Raw genomic sequence first — 22,092 nt, 5'->3', positions numbered from 1 at the left:
AAATGTTTCATGTCCGTAACTCCTGACAAAATCCATGCCTTATCTGTCCCAGCCGTTTTGAATAACAAACACGGAAAGCAAAATAATGCATTAGCGCGATTGCATCCAGCTAGCCAAGCCTTCCTGGTGTACCAATTTCAGGAGAAGCCTCGTGTGTACAGTTTACCCTTCTCCTTGTCCTGCTGGCTTATCTTTACTTCGGGCTGATCTGGTCCAAGCTCTTTGACATTAAGTTTTTCAACCATTGTTCTCCTCTCGAACGGATACTGAAGAGACCGAACTGAGTTCAGTGGCTGCTGAGATCCGGTATCCATGCTCGTTGTAGGCCCACTCATGTCCATCACTGCATCTGCGTCACCACCAAATACTGTGCTCGAGTCGAGCTCAACCCGAACACCAACGAACAGCCTAGGCGGTAGCTCTATCGCCCTTCGGGCTTCCGAATCGAAGACGCTGATTGGATGCATTCCCATTCCTATGCGTTTGATTTTCTTGTCAGCAATTGGCTGGCTGCTTCACTGCTGTTTGGGCGATCTTTCTGTCGCCTCCACCGCTCGGCAGGGAGTTTCTCACCAGTGATATAGATATATATATATATATGATTTGTTTTTGTTACAAAACACACAATTAACTTAGAATATGTGATTATTGTTATATATTTTTTATTTTTTCTTAAATAAAAATTAAAAACACTGGGGAAAACGGGGGGGGGGGGGGGGGGGGCTATCGCCCTCTAGTGGCCAGCCGCCACTGTCACTGGGACTGTGAGATCAGGTTCGATTCTCGGCCGGGTCATACCAAAGACTTTAAAAATGGGTCCCAATGCCTCCCTGCTTGACATTCAGCTTTAAGGGGTTGGATTGGGGGTAATACCATCAAATAGTTCCCGAGCGCAGCCATTGCTGCATCTCACCACTCCCCTCCAATGAGATGACCAGTATGTGATGATGACTATGGGACTTTCTCCATTTTGTCTTCTTTGTTAATGCATTGCATCACCACCTGGTATCAAAACAGGAGTCTGTATTGGAAGATAATCAAAAATCAAACAACTTGGATTCAGATCAGGGGCAAAAATATGGTTGTAACATAAGTCAGATTTAAAAACTAAAACTTTTGTTTATGAAATAATGTTACCTTAATTAATGACATATTTTTCCTAGTTTACATTATGTTGTTTGAAACCAAGGGTCTCCTTATCTGAATTTTTTTAACTTGTTGGATCGTGAATCTGTTTAAAAACTTTGCTCTATATGTGCCCCTTTTTCAGAGGTGGAAAGTAACCAATTACATTTACTCACGTTACTGTAATTGAGTAGCTTTTTTGTATATTTATACTTTTTAAGTCGTTTTTAAAAGCTGTACTTTTACTTTTACTTGAGTACGTTTTTTAAAAGAATTGTAATTCGCTACATTTTAAATGATATCCGTTACTGAGTAAAAATAAATTGGCTTAATAACTTAAAAATATTACGTGCAGCAGCGTCGGAACGGAAATAGACACCTATATGAGCGCCGCGTCTAAACCGTGGGGGTGTACACTTTTGCTCAAAGACATCAGATCAGTCTATCAACTCGCTGTTTACCTCCTCCCTCTCCTGTGGGTTGGAACTCGCAACTTCGTGCACCGGTGTGACGTCGTCAGAATTCTGCTCGGTTCGGTAGCCGGACTCGGTTCCGTGTTTGAATTGCGTTTTCCTACCGCTCCGCACGGAAGCAGCAAAATAACGTTTAGCGCTCATAACAAGCGGATTATCAGCGCTTTGCTCATAAAACAGAAGACCTGCAGGCCTCTGTGAGTTAAAACATCCTGATACTGTTCAGGTGTAAACATTGTGCTCCATCCCTGTGTTTGAACTCAGAAGATGCCACAGATATGTGATGATTTAGCATGTTTCTTTATTTTACTCCAGAATAAGAGATTAAATTATTACTAAAGCAGTTCAATGTAGTTCAATTAGTCATTCACATGATTCTAACATGCTGCAGTGTGTGCATGTGTGCGTGCGTGCGTGTGTGTGTGTGTGACACATATAGAACTGCATGAGAAAGTGTGGTTTCATCAAATCCATGCATCTTATATCTTGGCTGAAGTAATGGCTCAGGAAAATAACTTCTATTTCATAAATAATGACGTCTTAATAGAGTCTACGATAATGTTTTATCTTATCTTTGGTCTGGGAGGTGTAACATATCATGATACAAGCCTTTTAAAACATGTTAAAGTGTTACAAGACGAGATAAATGCATGAATTTACAGTTCATGTTTGGACACCAACCTTCACAGTTTGGAGGCTCACGCTGGAGGAGACACCATTAGTTCTAGTAACACCTGGAAGGATTCCAGTTGGACGATTGGAGGATTATTTAGGAGGATTGGAAAGAAACAAACTGGTTTCAGTGGTGAAGGGTTAAATGAGTAAGTGAACCCACTACCAAGGATGAACTCTGCTAACTTTAAAAATCAGCTGCTCTAAATAAGCATGAAGGTCAGAGAGGAGCTCTAGGATGGACATGGATAAAGGAACTGTAATGTAGAGGTAAAGCAGGGCAGGGCCAACATTAGCAGCTGTCATACGGTCCATCTGAAATGTTTGACTTTCATTTAGCTTGTTATGTGACAGGTTAGAGCACAGTCTCATGTTAGAGTTTTGTCATGAGAACATTGAGATATCTCATACTGCTAGCATCTAAAAAATTATTTTTTCTCAAAATAAAGAATAATTTTAATCACAATTGAAACTTACCATCCTAGAAAAACCTCGTCCAATCAATGTGCACGTCATGTTCTCACTGATTGGATAGAAATCCCTCCTTCAAGCTGTGTGTGTTTGAGTGTGTGTGTGTGCGCGCACATACGAGTGAATTGTGAACGGGCATTGTGATTTAGCACTACTTAGATGTAGCCATCCTTACGCTGACAAAAATATAACTAAGTAACTTTTACTTTGAGTAAATTTTGTTTACGATACTTTTTACTTTTACTTGAGTAAAAATTTAGGCAAGTACTTTTACTTGTAATTGAGTAAAAAATAATCAAAGTATTGGTACTCGTACTTAAGTAGGAAATTTTTGTATTCTTTCCACCTCTGCCCTTTTTTTACTTTGAGCTCCCACCCCTTCAAAGGTCTCTGCACGGCCCTGGACTCACTTATTCCTATTCTTCTGGCCTGATTAATAATGAGACATCATGTTTTTTCGAGGAAGGTCTGACCTGATTCTTGGACCACGGTCGGCCACAGGGTTGGGATTTCAGTAACAGGATGTAAAAAACAGAAAGACGAGCTCTGGTTGTTTTCCGTGGCTGTTTTGTCTGAGCCGTGTCGCTGGAGGCAGCGCGAGCGGTTGGCACACACAAACCCCCTCAGCAGGACCCCCACTGAATGTGAGCCTGGGAGGGAGAGAGAGGGAAAAGGGGGAGAGCTGCGTGAGTTCATGAGAAGACATGAAGCGATGCTGATCCAATAGCACTTAGAGACCGAGTGCTGCTGCAGCTGACAGGAGCTGTGCTCCGAGGGTCCGGGCTCGCTCCAGGAGGACTCAGCTGGAGCTTAGCCCAGCTGAGACTGAGGCGGATCTACATCAGCAGGCCCTCTGCGCCTCCTCCTCTCTGGAAGAGGAAGAGAAACCGCCTCTCCACCTCAGTCCTTGCTGCGAACTTCTGACCCCCCTCCCATTGTGTCCACACTGGGATGCGGACCCAGCATGTCTCAGAGGGGGGCGTGCCGGGGCCTGGGGAACGCTCCGGGTTGTCACCGGGGTCTGGGTCCGACGGAGGGAGCCCGGTGGGCAGACAGGGGGGCCCATTGGGGTACGGAATCAGTGTGGGTGGATGCACGGGTGGAAGTGGAGGGGGAGGTAGTCTAGGAGGAACTCTGAATAGGATCCTGTCCCGCTACTGGAGCCTGGAAAGTCTGCACTCCACCACAGGTAAGGGTTCTGGTAGTTTGGTCCTGAGGGATGGTTTCTAAACCCCATCAGACCAGGAGGTTTCATCTGGGCTGTGTTCAGGATTCAGCTGGACTGGCTAGAAAACTACAGAACCTGTTAGTGTCTGGACTCATAGGAACCTGTCACCAGAGCCGCATTACACACTTTCATTATGGAAGTTTTTGTATTTTATTAGATTATTTTCAAAAAGGAATTGAAGGTCAGTGTCCAGAAGCAAAAGGTCATCAGATGGTGACCTGATCATTGGACGCATTTGTTTTATCTGTTTTGCCCACAGAGACTAAATTTACTCTCAGACGTGTGTGTGTGTGTGTGTGCGTGTGTGTGTGTGTGTTCCTAATCAGTTCTTGTTCCTTTGTTTAATCTGTCAATATTTTTATTTTTTTGAGAAGCCTTCCATGTTCCAGCGCTAGAGTGCCTGCCCTCCATCCCTCCATTCCCTTATCCCAGTATCCCTCCATCCTTCCTGATTCATAGCTCTCTACTTCCTGTTGTGGTCATGTGACCAGAGCATTCAGAATCAACAGCTATCAGCTGATCAGAGTGAAACCAGGAAACTGATGCCCTCTGGCTCACTCTGTTTCAGCTCCGTCACTGTGCGAGCATGTGTGTGTGTGTGTGTGTGTGTGTGTGTGTGTGTGTGTGTGTGTGTGTGTGTGTGTGTGTGTGTGTGTGTGTGTGTGTGTGCATCAGTCTTCTGTGCTGTATTGTTACAGAACACAATCACACGTTACAGTCAGGTCCATGTGGATGATGTTTTCTGATGGACTGTGTGGCACTGAAAATATAATTTTATTACAATTCCCAGAAAATATTTACTTTTAGATTAAAATGTTCTATTTTACAATCAATTGAACTATGTAAGCAGCTTTTCTGTGTAAACAGCAGCATAGACAACAGAACCTTTATGTTTAAAGCTATTGTAGCGAATCTACAGTACGAGCTAGGTTTTGAACGCAAACGCAGTCACAGAACTCACCCATCCCCTCGGGTATCTTCACTGGTTTCGCGTCCACAGAAACCGGAAACCCACATTTCCAGAGGAAACGAGAGAGGGCTAAACACTAGTCACTGTTTTCTAGGTCCAAACAAGTTTGGCAAGTGCTGCGGTTTGGCGAGACAGACAAACAGATGTCAGTTGGAAAAATAGAATTATGACCTTGTTCGCTTTTAGAACTGTGAACTTATCTATACACACACACACACACACACACACACACACACACACACACACACACACACACACACACCAGGGGTGGACATTAACTTCAAAACCAACCGGCCAGCCGGGCCGGTAACTCTGAATATTTACCGGCCCCGCCAAGAATCTACCGGCCCCGCTGGTCAGCTGACAAAACGAGTCAAAATAGCTGAACCGTTTTAAATGTAATAAACCTTTATTTTGTACACATTCACAAACATAATAACGTATTCAAGTTTGAATTTGTTTATTCCCTCAACAAAACTCGATTTTGTCGTAGCATGCTTCCGGCATACAACGCACTACATCACCAGCTCTGCTTTGCTGTACTCGAGCCATTGGCTGTGTTCGAGATGAGCCAGTTCTGCGCAGATTGGATCACCGGTGATCGGCGAGCAGTGCATGCCGGTTAGATTTGTGTCCGACTTGACGCCGACTTGCTCTGACGTCATGCATACGTAGGCAATGATAACCTCGTGAGATCAAGGCGGCCGGAGATTTTGGAGCAAGGCGCTGCAGTTGCTCTCCCTCGGCTGCAAAACCTAGATCACGGGAAACGCCTGGCTCTCACCTGATCTAAGATCTGATTGGTTCACATTTTGATCCAAACAACTGGTGGTAGAACATGAAATGTTAGTTGGTCACATGTTTTCTGTAAATCACGTAACGTTGATGATGACAACTAAATAGGCCATAAAAAGAAATGTGTTTTGTTTTCTTTTGTCACGTTTCCTATGAGCACACTAAAACTACAGCTGATAACCTTTACTTATTGTTACAGTCATGTCTCCATATACAATATATGATATCCACAACCACATGAGGATGTGTTTCAGCTGCTAACAGGCACCAGAATTAAAATTGAAAATTGAACAAGTGTGAACGCTAACGCAATATCTTCAGCCTTCGTCACCCGTGAGCTACACATGTAAGGAAATCTGTCCGACTTAAACGCCGGCTTTCAGCCACTCCCCCTGTTGCTTCCGTCTGCTCTCGTCTGTTTTCCAGGCGAGGCGCTGCTCAACTCGAACACGGCCATTCTCTGCGCCTCCCGTCTTCTTTAAACCGCCAAGAATCATTCCACCTACGCACACGCTTCTCTGCTTCTTACAATTTCGAACTGTCTCACTTCTCCTCACCAGTTTTAAAGCGTTTTGCCGGAGATTCCATCAAGAAATCCCATCCCTGTGGCGGCGGCATCTCCCTGCATGCTTGTGTGTTTCCAGCGTGGTTCCACTTCGTCTTTAATAGTGAACTTATAGTTCACGTGACTATAACTAGAATCGTGCAGTACGTGCAGTACGTGCAGTACGTGGCTAGAGGCTCGCAGGTTCACGCGCGCGAAATGAAAACGGCAGCTTCCTACAGGGCGCGGCCATGATGAAGGTGAAAGCCGGTGTGTAAATGACAAATAAGGCTTGGGCGCCACCCGGGCGGTAAGTCGTCAAGTATTTACCGCCCGACGAGAAAATTTAGCGCCATCGGCGCTCGGGCGCTTTAAAGGTCCACCCCTGCACACACACACACACACACACACACACACACACACACACACACACACACACACACACACACACACACACACACACACACACACACACACACACACATATATACATATGTATATATTAGGGCCGGGAATTTAACGCGTTAATTATGATGAATTAATTAAACAAAAAAATGACGAGTTAAAAAAATTAACACATTCAATCGCAGCTTGCATTTCGAGAAAGGCGGAACCTTTGTTATTGCACGATTTCCTCGTAGACCGAATATCACTGATGCACACAACAATGCACAGCGCTAATGGCTGCTAAAACGGAATAAAAACAGAAAGAAGTTGCCTTGCTTGGACTGATGCAGGATTTAGGGAACCTGTCCGCCTCTTTTCTTAACTTGGAAAAAAAATCTTCCAGACAACAACGGAGTCCGTTTCGCAGACATTTTTCAGAGATCGTCTCTGCTGCGGCTGCCCAGTGGCACCGGAAACTTTACAAAAGTTGCGGTAAGCTATATTTTTAACATTTAGGTAACATCTGTGCAGCGCTGAAAGCACCAGACAGAATAATTCTTTGCCCTAACAGTAGTTTATAAAAGTAGTCAAACAAACAAGAGGCACCTGGCTGCAGCTGGGACAACGCTCCGTGTTCTCACTACTATGTAAACAATCACAGACAACGTGTCTTAAAGTTGAAAACAGAAGCTTAAGTTAAAACAGAAACACTCTAAAAATGCGATTAAGATTAATTAATTACAAAGCCTCTAATTAATTAGATTAAATTTTTAATCGAGTCACGGCCCTAATATCTCTCTCTCTCTCTCTCTCTCTCTCTCTCTCTCTCTCTCTCTCTCTCTCTCTCTCTCTCTCTCTCTCTCTCTCTCTCTCTCTCTCTCTCTCTCTCTCTCTCTCTCTCTCTCTCTCTCTCTCTCTCTCTCTCTCTCTCTCTCTCTCTCTCTCTCTCTCTCTCTCTCTCTCTCTCTCTCTCTCTCTCTCTCTATATATATATATATATATAAAGTCTGAAAAAGCATTTTATAACAACCCCAATATGATCTGGCAGCAGTTGGTTTTCTTAGTTTAGCATAAAACAATGTAAGTGAATTCACACACACTGTAGTGTTTTTATGTAGGTGAATGCAAGCCTTCCCTTCCATTGCTTTATGCTAAAACAACTGGTTACAAAATGTTTTTTCTGACTTAGCTAACTCTGGGGAATCTAACAACACACACAAGTTTAGGGACAGAAGATCCCTATAAGAATATTGAAATAATAAAAATGCAGCAATAAATAAAACATAATACTTGTGCTTTGTAACAAAGTAACACTGTGTGGAAGTTAACTTGGTGAACTTATAAAACATAAGGCTGAAAAAATACAATAAATTTATTCCATTGTTTCATTCATTTCATTTAATTTCATTTATTTTTAAAGCCCCTTCTGCGACCAATGCAGACGCCCAAGGTGCTATTGTAGAGAGGAATGTTTATTTTCTCGTTGTATTACCGCCCCTCCTCCCTGGACTGGGACTCCCTGCCATCGCAGCGCTTCATGGCCTTGTTGCCAATCCCCCCTCCCCCATCCTCAGCAGCGACAGCGGTCGTGAGTTCAAAAGACTGCTGAAGAATAGCGGATTAAATTGTCTGCGAATATTCCAGAATGTCTACCAGAAAAAGGCCATGTTACTTACTTACTGCCCTGCATGCATGGGCGTCGCACCCGTGGGGGATGTGGGGGATTCAACACCCTCACTTTTCCAGCTGTTTTGCTCACCTCCACACCAGTCTGGTCTCGACATCGCACTCACTCTGTTTGCCTCATCTCCTTCTTCACCTCCCGCTTCTGACAGCCGATGTCGGGTTTCAAGGAGAGCAGGAGAGGGAGGGACGGAAGAGCTCGACTGAATTCATAATTTTACATCTTGACATTAACTGTACAAAGTCTGAGTTTGATAAAGTGAAGAACAACAATTTGCAGAGGTTATAACAGGCACGGCGCCAGGTTTTCATTTTTGGGTGGGCCACGGTAATTCTGGACGGACCTTAATAAGCAGTGACTTAAGTGAAGCAGGCAGGTCGTGCTAGAAAATTTTGTTTAAAAAGACGTCATAAATGTGTTCCCCCGTCATTTTCATTTCTAAAATATGAAGTAAAAACTCACAATTTAATTTTCATTAATTTGTCATTAATATGTAGTCTACACCCGTGCGTTAAGTGGACCATCTTCCAGTGAAAGCAAAGCATCCCGCCCATCTCTCCAAATGCATAAAATGAGCATCAGCCGCTAGTTAGGCGCGCCGCGCGCACCGTCAGCTACGTCAGCCCAGACAAGAGCAGAGCAAATAGAGACAGAATAGAGGATAATTGTGTCTGGATGTGGATGGAGATTACATTTTACAGCAGCCTGATCATCATTTAAATACGTAAACCATCACCTGTCTTCTAGTCCACTCTATCAGCATTATTTTAATTGGTGTGTGTGTGTGTGTGTGTGTGTGTGTGTGTGTGTGTTTTCCACTTCAAACACTGGTCTAACCAACCAGACTAGCGTGTCCAGTAACATATTAATGTTACAATTAAACAGTTTCACTTCATGTAGGCTAGGAACATTCCACCTGCCGTGGCCCGACCGCTTCTGCTCCACATGAACTTTGTGCGTAATCAAATGTCTCTACAGGTGCTTGCTGAGCTGATGAGCTATTCTGCCTCAGACTGGATGCGTCAGGGGAAGCAGCGCGAGCTCTGCATAGAGCGTAATGTTGCAGCAGTTTTATTTATTTATTTATTTATTTATTTTCAGGGTAACTTTTCAATACGAGGCCACGAGGCACACAATAAACTTAGGAAGCATGTTGAGGGGAAACATACTTTTGTCATTGCTTATTTTACAGTTCGACTTACCACTGACACAACAAATATGCTTAAAACTGAAGACTTACCTCCTACAAATTGCTCCTGCTGCTCCGCAGCATGTGTGTTGTGACATGAGTTCATAAAGATGGCGCCATCTGCTGGATAGGTAGCGCAATATTGACCATATCGGCCGTCTTTTTGGCCGATAGTCGATAGAGTTAATGACCCCAATATCGGTGGCTGATATATTGGTCGGGCCCTAATATATATAGCTTTCATTAAAAGAGAAATTATTAATCATTAGTAGGAAAGAACCAGGCTGAAATAGGAAACAAGGATGTATCCCAAATTGCAAAGTATTTAATTATCTTTAAACCAAGTAATTTCTCACATTTTGTGAGTGAGTTTTCTGAGTTGTTTTCCCAAAGAAAAAGAAACAGTTACAGAACTTGGGTCATAAAGAGCAACAATCAGCCCCAAATGAATGAGCAAAAAACTAAGCAAATAAATAAATAAATGAATAGTTCAATAATACCAGTGTGACTCTGATTAGTATTTTCAGATTTGATGCTTTCCCCAGTTTGTTCCAGTTAATTCCAAACTTGGAAATTCCAACTTCCAAGTAGACATGATGAACTGGAACTTCCCCCAAAGTCAGAGATTGTTTTTTAATTCAACTTTGAGGTTAAATATAGCAGTTTTCATAGTAGCTGTGGTGGAAACTTGTTTATTTTACGATATAAACTTTTAAGGGTACATTTATCATCAATTTTATGTGCAGTTGTATATTTTCTGAGGTAAATGAAACACACCATGACATCCGTCCTCCACACTATAGGCATAGAAGAGTAGACGCTGTACCGACCGCTACTGCCTATGGTGGTCCTGTTTGTGGGGTCTACTTTTTATAAAGTCTATGGTTAGCAGGATGATTTAGCTTTAGCTCAGTGGATATCTGGAGTTTGAATGGCAAAAGAATGCCATTTATGAACCCGTTCATACACACCAGAATGAGCGTGCTCACTTTAACGTTCATTAAGCAAAATATGAGCAAGTTCAGTTCACGTTCTCCCCAAAGAAAGAATTCACAGACAGAAGTTTGCATAATCAACAGAAAATAGGTTTGTGTACCAAAAGGATGATTTTCAGTTTGTCTCTCTCGTTCCAGGAGAAATGCTTTACTGTTGTGAGGACTTGCCTCCTCCCCATCTCCCTTCAGGCAAAATGTTCCATTAGAAGCTCGGCAGGTTTTTTCTCCCTTTTGGATTCTGAAGCTTCAGAGCTACGAGGATGTTTGGATCTAAATTCTGAATCCACTTTCAAAGTTTTACTATAACAACATTGGATGGATTTAAATCAGAGTACTGAACCTTGTCGGTCCTCATTAGGATTCACTCACATTGTTGAAGTGGACTGGGACATGGACATTTAGGGGTTTATGTGTCTAGGCAAATGACGTGTTAAACCAGCTTTTCTAAGAATGAACCGTTTCTCCCTCACCTTTGCAGCATTACTGATCTGCATATGAAAACAGGTTGAAGACTGCACAGTCTCTTTGGTACATCAGACACCCCGAGCTGCCCATACTCATCCAAAACCAACGTGGTTTACAATTCCAGGACCCCATTAAGTCCAATTCGATGCCTACAACTATTATAGTATAGAAAAGCCATTTGATTTTGGGCTCCTTTCCCATGTCCCCTGTAGCTCTTTGTAATATTCAACCAGAACATAGTTTCACCTTCTGTTGCCACAGCAATCATTTAAATAAACACAGCCATTTTTGTTACACGTTGAGAATCTACACCCAAAGGTTTCTTAGAGTTCACGTTTAACTTATGAGTGTAAGGAATAGTACGGCCGCTCTGGGACATCCACACACACTCTGTGGTTAGGAAACCGCAACAAGGCTAGGGAAGAATGTCCTGAACCATCCATCACAAACTTGTCTGTGCTGGGTGACCCAATAAAGAGCCATTGAAGCTCTCAGCCTGAGGTGATGTGTTGTAGCTAAAGCTGAAACAACACACACACACACACACACACACACACACACACACACACACACACACACACACACACACACACACACACACACACACACACACACACACACACACACACACAGAATCATTTCTGTGATCTAATTCAAACTACTCTGTCACCAGACCATGGACTTTTCCATTCTGATTGGACTCGATCAGAGGAACTTTCACAGAGTTCTCTTACCTAGATATGTCAGATTTTATTTGCTTTAAATGTTCAAACATAGAAACAAAAGGAGGCTAGAGCTCCACCAGCTGATGATGTAGGTCAGTGGTACCCACTCCTTGTCCTGGAGCTGGTATCCAGTATGTTTCTGTTTTAACTCTGCATCAGATCACCTGATTTCCATCAGCAGGTGATTAACAGGCTTATAGAGCTTGATGAGCTGCTGAACAGCTGAATCCACCATCCAATTAGGGGTGATGGAGTAAAGAAACTGACGTTCAAACATCAAAACCAAAAAGGTCTCAGTTTTGATACTTTCTTATTAATGCTCAGATCAAACGTATAAAACAGAAAAATGAGCCATGGGACTAAATTTGATTTTAATATCTAACAAACCAAGAATATGTTGAGCCCTCATGGGATTTAAAAAAACAATAAAGCAGACTTGCGATTAGTATTGACATTGGACCTAAAGTAAAAAAAAAAAAAAAAAAAAAAAAAAACTTAGATAGGATGTTTTTGAATTCTTAGAGTAGAGTTTTAAAGTGGGAATGACAGTTATCAAACATTGCGTAGAATCCTTACTAAAACCGTACTTAAGCCCAGCAAAAAATGTACTCACGCCAAGTAGGTCGTGATCTATCAAACACGGAGTACACACAGCTGCACGCAATCTCCGCTTCATAAATCGGAGACTAACGAGAATGTTTCTCAGCTGCATTTTAGTCACATCCTGCTCTCACCACGCCCACTTACTGCCATAAATAGTCGATGCAAAGTGCCTTGTGGATCTCATGCATATGCATAAGCCGGCTGTTGCAGCGCTCCACCAATGACGATGGCGACCGTAGATCAAGGCAGATCAAAGAAGCGCAATTTCACAGAAGCAGAAGGTGAGGTACTTGTGGGTGAGGTGGAGAAATGAAAGGAAGTGCTTTTGCAAAACAAATAAGAGAAAATCCACGGAGTGGCACAGCATTGCTGAAGCTGTCAATGTTGTGAATTCTTCAGAGGGATCTGTGGCGGATATAAAAAAAATGGTCCAGTCGGGATTCGATCCTCAGACTCCCAGGTGAAAGTCACGCGCGCTAACCAGTCAGCCAAACGGCGATCTCCCTTGTCTAAGCCAGGGTGCATGATTAATCGGGTCACAGTGACAGGACACTCACTGTCACAGACGCATGACATTCTGTCTTAATCTGTCCCCCTGCTGATATTCTGCATTCCGTATTCTGCGCTTCAGGTTGTGTGTGTGTGTGAGTGTGCGCGCACGTGTGTGTGCATGTGGGGGATCTTGTTCTGTGTGAAAACAAAGCAGTACAAGTGATAATGCTGCAGGATTTCATAATTGTATCCTTCTCAGCAGCAGCACTGCAGGTGCTCTCCATGTCCAACATGTGCGTAAGCCAGGTCTTTAGTCAACTTAAAGTTGCGCACATTTTTCCGCTAAGTTGTCTTTCATAAATCCCAAAGTTTGCGTGGAAAGTTGCTTACGCAGTTTTCCAACCCTGTTTTGTGCGTAAGCAAGCTTGATAAATGAGGCCCCTGCTCCATAATCAGACGGTTGCTGGTTTAAGCCCCACTAAGATTGTTGTGTAGTGCTCGTGACCACGTGAGGGTAATGTAGATCGATTGGTAAATCAAGAGCTCGACCTTCTGGCTCAGCTCAGTATTTCTTGGCCCACCATCCCGTCCTTGATGTAAGCTAAGAGTCCATCCAGAAAATAGACTTCAAGGCCTCCCCAGTTCAGTTTTGCGACCAGAGTCCAGAGCTCAGCAGCAAAGTGAGGAACAGATTGGTTTCCTCTGACGAAGGTGAAGGTTGTTGGTTTTCCACCTCCGCCTTACAGGAGAGGGGAACAAAAGTCTTACAAAGTCTGATTACAAACTGAGTGTGGTCATTGCACAGCACCAACTTCTGATTATAAAGAACAGTCAGGAGGGAGGTCAGCAGCACCACCCTGGGAACAGATGAGGTGTACGTAGTGGGTAGGCATTCAAATATCATATCCAGGTTGGCTAACAGTTGATCTGGCTTTCTGTCCAGCCTATTCCATGTATCAGGCAGGTTGATCCTGGGTTCCTGGGTGGAGGAGGGGCGTAGCTGGAGGGTATGTACCAGGCTGACCGGTCTGATGTGGGCCTCAGAGAGGGTCTTGCACTTGTAGCCAATGTGCTTGACTACATTTTGGAGACTCGTAACTTTTCAGAGTGATGTCACCTCCGTTCGGAGCGACATCACCTTGGCCCGGAGTGTCTTCATTTCTGTTGGATCACTATTGTTGGGCTCAGTCATCCTGTCTGCTCTGCTCGGTGAAGCATTTCAAGGAAGGAAGCTATCGTGCTCGGCTGTTGCTGGCTGATCTTGATGATGAGGTTCTGACAGAGAGGAACAGTATCCAAGTCAAATCCTTAAAAAAACTATTTGATATGTAGACACGGTTGGATTTTATCTTCAGGAGCTCTCAAAAACCAAGCGAGAATGTGACCGGGATTTGACAGACTGCTTGTTAAACCACTGTCAGTACTGGAGTGGGTTTTCAGACAGATTACGTCTTCATACCAGTACCATTCCAACGTTGGTGGGGCACACCAGGAAATTGCTAAGTGGGATATGACAGCGTGAAGCTGCAGCAAGCTCAATTCTGCGGTCTCCAGGTCTGCAGCTGTGTACTTTTGTGGAATTCGCCTGGGTAAATCCAAGCATCCAGTGCTGGGATAATCAGCATTTAAGCATAACGGCGTTACTAACGACGTTCTTTTTAGGTAGGGCTCGGGCCGGTGAAAACTCCGCTGGTGATTGATTCAGCCCCGAGGGTGTAATCCGCAGGAATTTGAGCCGGAGGGGGAGACACCGCTGGGTCAGGGAAAGACAGGTGGCGGGGGTGCCTCGAGCAGCTCATATGGGGTCCGTGCCGGGGGGTTGGGGGGGGGGGGGGGGGGGAATGATGTGGTGGTGGTGATGGGTCGGTGAAAACTCCGCTGGTGATCGATGATCGATCGATTTAGCCCTGGGAGTGTAAACCACGGGAATTGCAGCAGGAGGGGGAGGGACCGCGGGAAAAAAAATCACTGCTAGCAGGGGGGTGGCCCAACACAGCCTCAGTGACAATAATAATGATGATGGCTGGGTTAGTTTGGGAGAAGAGGAACAGTATTCCAAGTGGATCAGGCATTTTGATGAGCCAGTTGGATACTGTGGAGACAGAGATCTGTCAAATTCAGAACACATTGATTTTCTGTCAGTTTTTTTTTGGATGAGGAATTCTGGACCCTCATCACAACTGAAACTAACCGATATGCTCACCAGTATTTAGAGAGGGAGGAACTGAAATCTAGCTCCAGATATGATGACTGGTACGATGTAACTGTCCCAGAAATTAAAGCGTTCATTGCCATTCAGTTCTGCATGGGGCTTGTGGAAAAAGCCTGAGATTGAGGATTATATATATATATATATATATATATATATATATATAAGAAGGGATGAGTAAAATGTGTTCATGACACTGAAGCACCAAAAACAGTGTTTTTGATTGATACGCAGTAAACATAACAAAAAAGTAAAAAATATTATATATATACATACATAGTTATATATGTCTACATAGGAGTATGTATATATGTATCATAAACAATAACAACACTAAGAAAATAAGACAAAAACATAAAAAAAAATCTGCAAATGTGATGCAATACAATATGGCTGCCACCTGATGATGTCATAATATGCAAATTATGTGAGTGAATTTGTTCCTATCACAAATTTGGCTCGTACTGAAGCTTTTTCTAATTTACAATATTCCTCTATCTCTAACTAGATTTAAGCTACAAGCCCTTTAAATAGTGATATAAAAATTTCATATTTTACTGAAAAAACTATGGCACCTAAAGGGTTAACATGATGGGCTTGTAAATATTGGTGAGGACTAGGGCTGGGTTATATGGCCTAAAATCAGTATCATGATATATTGAGGATTTCACCTCGATAACGATAAATGGACGATAACTACAGGTATGCGTGGAAACAGAAGTTGTCCACTAGATGGGGCTGCCACATGAATTACGTTGAGTCACATTTTTATGTGGTGCAAGACGGTACAGCTTCTTAAAGGGACATGACTGTTGCCAACCTACACGTCTTTTAATTTTTTTATTATCAAATTTATTGACCTGGGGAAAATGATCTCGATAAGAGTCAGAAATTTTGATAACGTTACATTTTCGATTTATTGCCCAGCCCAAGTGAGGACTAATCTGTAAAAGATTAGCAAAGAAAAATAAACAGCATTTCAGAAAGTGAGGACATGAATGCAAACCAGTGACTGTAGAAAAAGAAAACAGGACACGCTGGGAGTGAGCAGATCATGGCAAGCCATTTTATCATTAATTAACAATTGGATCTCTCTGTAAATCCCTCTTTATATAGCAATAATTGTATTTTTCCTACTACTAATTAGTCAAAACCGCAAATGAAGACATCAACAGTTATGTTTTCAATAGTAGAAATTATAATTAGGGAGTCCATAATGACAACTGCACTAGTAGGAATTAAGTTTGAGATATCTCAGAATCCCTACAGACCTAAGGTGGCCTTTTTAACATTTGTTAGGAAGACTGGATATGTATTCTAGACATTTATAGTTCTTTGGTTCCTAGTAGAAATTAACATTCCAGATATTCATAGGGACATTCTTGCTGAATGAGCTAATTAGGAAGAATTAGTAAGTATCATTCAGTTAAAAAAAGGTTCACGTTATAGATATAATAGAACGTAACTGTGTTATAGAACATAAAAGTAAAGTTACAAATACTTTGCTAGGTAACTAATTACTTTTACAATGTGGTAACTGAGTAACTAACTCAATTACTTTTGTGAAAAAGTAATTAGTTGTCTAGCATAACTATAACTAATTACTTTTTTATGTAAGATGCCCAACACTGCAAGCATCTTATTTCCATGTTGAAGGAATAGCTCAAAAAATAATTTATGTTTCATAAACAATGACCCCCTTCTGGAGGTGGGGCATGTTGGAAAGCACCTGGTGGCCAGGCTTTCACCCATGGAGCCGAGGTGGGCACAGCCCGAAGAGGAGATGTGGGTCCCTCTTACTATAGGCTCACCACTCATGGGAGAGGCCAAAGGGGTCCGGTGCCATGTGTGTTAGGTACCCAAAGGCAGAGACCTTGGCTGTGTGATCCTCGGCTACAGAAGCTGGCTCTCGGCACATAGAATGTCACCTCTGGTGGGAAAGGAGCCATATTTGGTCTGTGAGGTTGAAAAACTCCAATTAGATATAATCAGACTCACCTCAACACATGGCTCTGGGACCACTTTCCTTGAGAGGGGTTGGGCACTTTACCACTCTGGAGTTGCTACCACTGAGAAGTACCGAGCAGGGGTGGGCATACTTGTTGTCCTCCATCTAGGTGCCTGTACAGGGTTTACTCCGGTGAACAAGATGGAAGCCTCCGTCCGTCTGTGTGTGGAGGGGGATGGGTCCTGCCTGTGGTTTGTGCTTATGTGCCAAACTGCAGTTTAGACTACCCATCCTTTTCTGAGTACTTGGAGGGGGTGCTGGAATGCGCTCCATCCGGTGACTCCCTTGTTCTTCTCAGGGACTTAAACGCTCATGTGGGCAATGACAATGAGATCTGGAGCGGTGTGGTTTGGTGGAATGGCCCCCCTGATCTAAATTTGAGTGGTGTTGGGTTGGAATATGCAATCACTGGGGCTGAGGACGCTGAGGTGGTCAAAAAGCACCTTGGTGGCAAGGTTCTGGGGTGGATGAGATCAGCCTGGAGTTCCTTAAGGCTCTGGCTGTCATAGGGCTGTGTTGGCTAAAGCAGCTCTGCAATATTGTGTGAACATGGAAGACAGTTCCACTGGACTGGCAGACTGGGGTGATGGTCCCCCTATTTAAAAAGGGGGACCACAGGGTGTGTTCCGATTACAGGGGGATCACACTCCTGACCCATCCTGGGTTCTGGAGGAGAAGATCCATCGAATAGTTGAATCTCAGATTCAGGAGGAGCAATGTGGCCTCTGTGCTGGCTGTGGAACACTGGACCAGCTCTATACCCTTAGAGGGGTACTGGAGGTTGTATGGGAGTTTATCCAACCAAAGCGTTCGACCATATCCCTTGGGGGGCCCTGCGGGGGTACCAGGATTAAGGGGTACCTAGCCCTCTTATATGGGCTGTTAGGTCCCTGTTTGACTGTAATTTGAACATCTTAGGTGTGTTCTTGCTGTGTCTTTGTAAATCCATGCTTTTCGTTCTTTTTTAAACACAGAAACAGTTTTGTTTACCTGTTTGTAGCTACGGTTTCGCCGACAGCTGCCGGCTTCTTCAGGCTGACGCTGATGGTGGCGCGTCACTTCCTTCTCCGTTTATCTGCAGGCAGCAGAGGACGTTGTCGCCCTCTACTGCCCGCTCTCCCCTCTCCGACGATGCATTCCCATGCGTGGTCCAGCGTGTAAACTCCGTCGTCCCTGTTCATGGTCCCACATCCACGTCTCCTTATCTCTATTGCTTCCTTGATCCATCTTTTGTATTTTTGTTGTTCAGTGGTTATGATCCGTGTGCTGTCCCAGTCCATTATATGGTTTTCTCTTAAGCAATGATCTGTTACGGCTGACTTTTTTATTGTACTTTCTGCTTCTTCTTTTGCTGCTCTTGTGTGTTTACGATTTGCCTCTTTCTCGCACTCCTTTCTGTGTTCTATTGTCCGTGTATTGAGTTGGCGTCCGGTTTCTCCTATGTATGTTTTATTGCATATTTTGCATGGGATTTCGTAGATGACTCCACATTTTTGTCCAGCTGATATTTTGTCTTTTGGGTGTACTAATCTGTTTCTAACTGTTGTGTATGGCTTTGTTGGTGTGTTTATGTTGTGTTTTTTCATTGTTGCTCTTATTTTTTCCGTTATGCCTCTGATGTATGGTAGGGTTATCACTGGTTTTGGTTCTTGTCTTTCTGGGTTTCTGGTTCTTTTTTTGGGTTGTTCTTTGCTTTCTGTTTTTGTTTGTTGTTTTCCTTTGTTTATAGCCCATGTCGGGTATCTGCAGGTCTTTAAAGCGTGTTGTATGTGTTTGTCCTCTTGTTTACGGTCTCTCTCTTCTGTTATTATGTTTGCTCGGTGATATAATGTTCTGATTACTGACATTTTGTGTATGGTGGGGTGTTCTGATGTCCATAATAAATATTGGTCTGTGTGTGTTGGTTTTCTGTATGTGTTTATGTTTAGGGTCCCGTCGGTCTGCCTGGTGATTTTCATGTCCATAAATGCTATGCTGCCTTCTGTTTCTAACTCATAAGTGAATTTTATGTTGCCCGTGTCGTCAATATTGTTTAAGTGTTGTGTTAGTGTTTCTGTTTGACCTTTTGGTATGATTTCCAGTATGTCGTCTACGTAGTGTTTCCATAGTTTTATTTTGCAGTTTGGGGGGGCGGTGGCTATGGCTTTTTGTTCCAGGTCTTCCATGAAAAACTCGCACAGGGTGGCTGATAACGGGTTACCCATGGCGAAGCCTTCCAGTTGTTTGTATATTGTGTTGTCGTATGTGAAGTAAGTGGAGTTAGCTACCAGTCCTATCAGTTGTGCTATGTCATCTGCTGTGAGGTTTGTCCTTTTATGTAAAGTTTTGTCTTGTCTGATTCTGTTAACTACTATGTCTATGGTTTTTTGGGTTGGTGTTTTTGTGAACAGAGATGTGACGTCATGTGAGATGAGTATGTCGTTGTCTTCTATTGTAATTTCCTTTAGTTCTTTTGCCAATTCTATGCTATTTTTGCAGTGTTGGTCTGTATTTCCTAATAACGGGCTGATGATTCTGCTGATATCTTTTGCCATGTTGTATGTTGGTGTACCTTTGCTGTCAACTATTGGTCTAAGTGGGGTGTTTTGTTTATGTAAAATACATAAACAAAACTCATTATTTGAAAGGATAATTTGTCAATTAAATGCTGAAAAAAATAAACAATACATTAATGAGGCAAGAACTTTTTAAACTTGAACATACCTACACCCACAAGTCTATTTTTACCTGGTTAAAACCATCTAGCTTATGTGCACTTTTTAAAACACTGCCCAGCAAACATTCGGACGTTTAATGACAGTTGAACGGTCACAACTGTAAAATAATATCACAGGAATTAGGAAAGAATAATATAACATCAACTCTATGTTCCTTGGCCGGACTCGAGCCTGGATCCTCCAGGGGGAGAGTCACCCGCTCTCCCAGCTGAGCTATGACAGCAACTACTGAATCTTAGATTTTTTTATATAGATAGGTAGAGAGTAAAGTGCGGGGTAAACTAACCAATCAGAGGACAGGGAAGATCTGCCACAGGCCACGCCTCCAGAGTGCCAAAATCCCTCACAGCCGAGCGAGCGGAATTAGAAACCGAGCGCACAGAGGCTGCCGCGCGCGCACGTTTTCCTCTGCCGTGTGCTCGTTGGCAATGCGCGCACGCAAGTTTGTCACTTGTGCACATCCTTGTGCGCTCACAGACACAGTTTGCTCCCTCTCAGTGCACAAATGACCTCTCGCCATGTATATTTTCGCTCGCGAGTCCCGTTCACACGCGCGCTGCCATGTATATTTTCGCTCGCGAGTCCCGTTCACACGCGCGCTGTGGACCCAATGCGCGTGCACGGGTTGTGGCACGGGTCTGGCGCCATAGATCAGACCATACCTAACGCAACATGCCTCCCAGCTCCTGGTGCAATCTACTGTCATCTCCCGCCTCGATTACTGCAATGCCCTTCTAACTGGTCTTCCAGCCTGTACTGTGAGACCTCTTCAAATGGTCCAGAACGCAGTGGTTCGTCTGTTCTTCAACCAGCCAAAAAGAGCACACATCACCCCTCTGTTCATTGAGCTCCACTGTCTACCACTAGCAGCACGCATCAAATTCAAATTGCTAATACTAGCATACAAAGTCCTAGATGGTACGGCTCCCATCTACCTGAATCCTCTTGCAAAGGCTTACGTCTCGGCCCGGCCACTCCGGTCCTCACAGGATCGTCAGCTAGCAGTGCCTACACAACGTGTAGGACAATCCAGACTCTTCTCATGCATTGTTCCACAAATGTGGAATGACCTTCCAAACACTACCAGAACAGGAGCTTCCTTTTCAATTTTCAAGAAACTCCTGAAGACCCTGCTCTTCAGAGAGCATCTTCTTAACTAGCACCCTCCCTGCACCCGTCCCCCCTCTTTACTGTCCACTCCTTTGTTCCCTCCTCTCCATGATTGATGTCAAGTTGTTGTTGTTGCCGCTAGAGTAAGATGGCGCTCGCGCTATCATGTCAGTGACATGACACATGTGATCTGTGTCATGACTAAAAGACCAAGACCCTGTACCCAATCAGCTGAGCTTTCTTTTCAGTATGTTTGGACTCAGCCAATAGAGACAAGGAGTTTCAGCATCCTGTGGAAGCTTTGAAATGAGTGACCTGCAGTGGTTGTGATTTGGTTACTAGGTGGAGGTCCTAGGGCAGATCCAGGTGTCTCCAGGCTGATAAAATATAATTGCTGGCTGACTGGTTGGATTGACTTGACAGGAGCTATGTTGTACAGAGGCCTATGATTGGCTGGAGGTTAGATGGCATTGCCTCTTTCAAGGGATTTATCATGATCAGTACTCTCCAGTATTGGGTCATGCATGGTTGGATCTTCACAAGGTTCCAAGTAGAGCTTCAAGATCTAACAGGAAAAACTTTGAGTGAGACAAAATCTTTTTCACAGCTCATTTTCAAGTAAATGTAATGGGGTTATGATCCTGGTCCACAAAAATGTGAGCTTCATTTTACGAAAGCTAAGTAAAGATACAGAGGGCCGAATTATATGTGTGGAAGCAGTAATAGAAGGAGTCCGGTTAGTACTGTGCAACATATATGCACCCAACAAGGGAGATCCCAACAAGGGAGATCCAATCTTCTTCCATGAGGTGAATAAAATACTGGGCAATACTGAAGGTGAAATAGTCCTGGCGGGGGATTTTAATGAGGTTATGGACCCAGTTTTGGACAGAAGTGTTTTCAGGCCTCCCCTCATGTATAAGGAAAGACGAGCCTTGCAAATGCTGAGTAGACATATGGGACTAATAGATATATGGAGACTGATTAACCCAAATACAAAGGATTTCACCTTCTTTTCACATTGTCATAAAACATTTTCAAGGATAGATTTTTTCTTACTTAGCAATTCCCTGGTAGACAAAATAGCAAATTGCAATATACAACCAATATCTATTACAGATCATGCACCTGTGGAACTACTGTTTTTGGCGAGCCAGAAGGTTGAACGAAGGGGAAGATGGAGACTAAACATTGGATTACTGTCAGACTTATCTTTTAGAAAGGCAGTGG

The 22,092-nt window shown here is 43.5% G+C and overlaps 1 protein-coding gene across 2 annotated transcripts in view; it reads left to right on the top strand.

Moving 5' to 3' along the window:
• Nucleotides 1-3,550: 3,550 nt before the first annotated feature.
• The window catches only part of arhgef4 (Rho guanine nucleotide exchange factor (GEF) 4), a 61,320-nt gene continuing 42,778 nt past the window's right edge, over nt 3,551-22,092 (top strand). The window contains exon 1 of one of the 2 annotated variants that reach the window (XM_015954821.3): nt 3,551-3,930. In XM_015954821.3, coding sequence (XP_015810307.3) covers nt 3,693-3,930 — 238 coding nt within the window. In that variant the 5' untranslated portion in view covers nt 3,551-3,692. The remainder of the gene's footprint in view (nt 3,931-22,092) is intronic. The other variant, XM_015954822.3, reaches the window with a different exon arrangement.

This window comes from Nothobranchius furzeri, chromosome 7 (genome assembly GCF_043380555.1).
Source record: "Nothobranchius furzeri strain GRZ-AD chromosome 7, NfurGRZ-RIMD1, whole genome shotgun sequence".
NCBI classification, from domain to species: domain Eukaryota; kingdom Metazoa; phylum Chordata; class Actinopteri; order Cyprinodontiformes; family Nothobranchiidae; genus Nothobranchius; species Nothobranchius furzeri.
The sequence above is the reverse complement of the archived record's forward strand: the minus strand, read 5'-3'. Positions and strand labels throughout refer to the sequence as shown.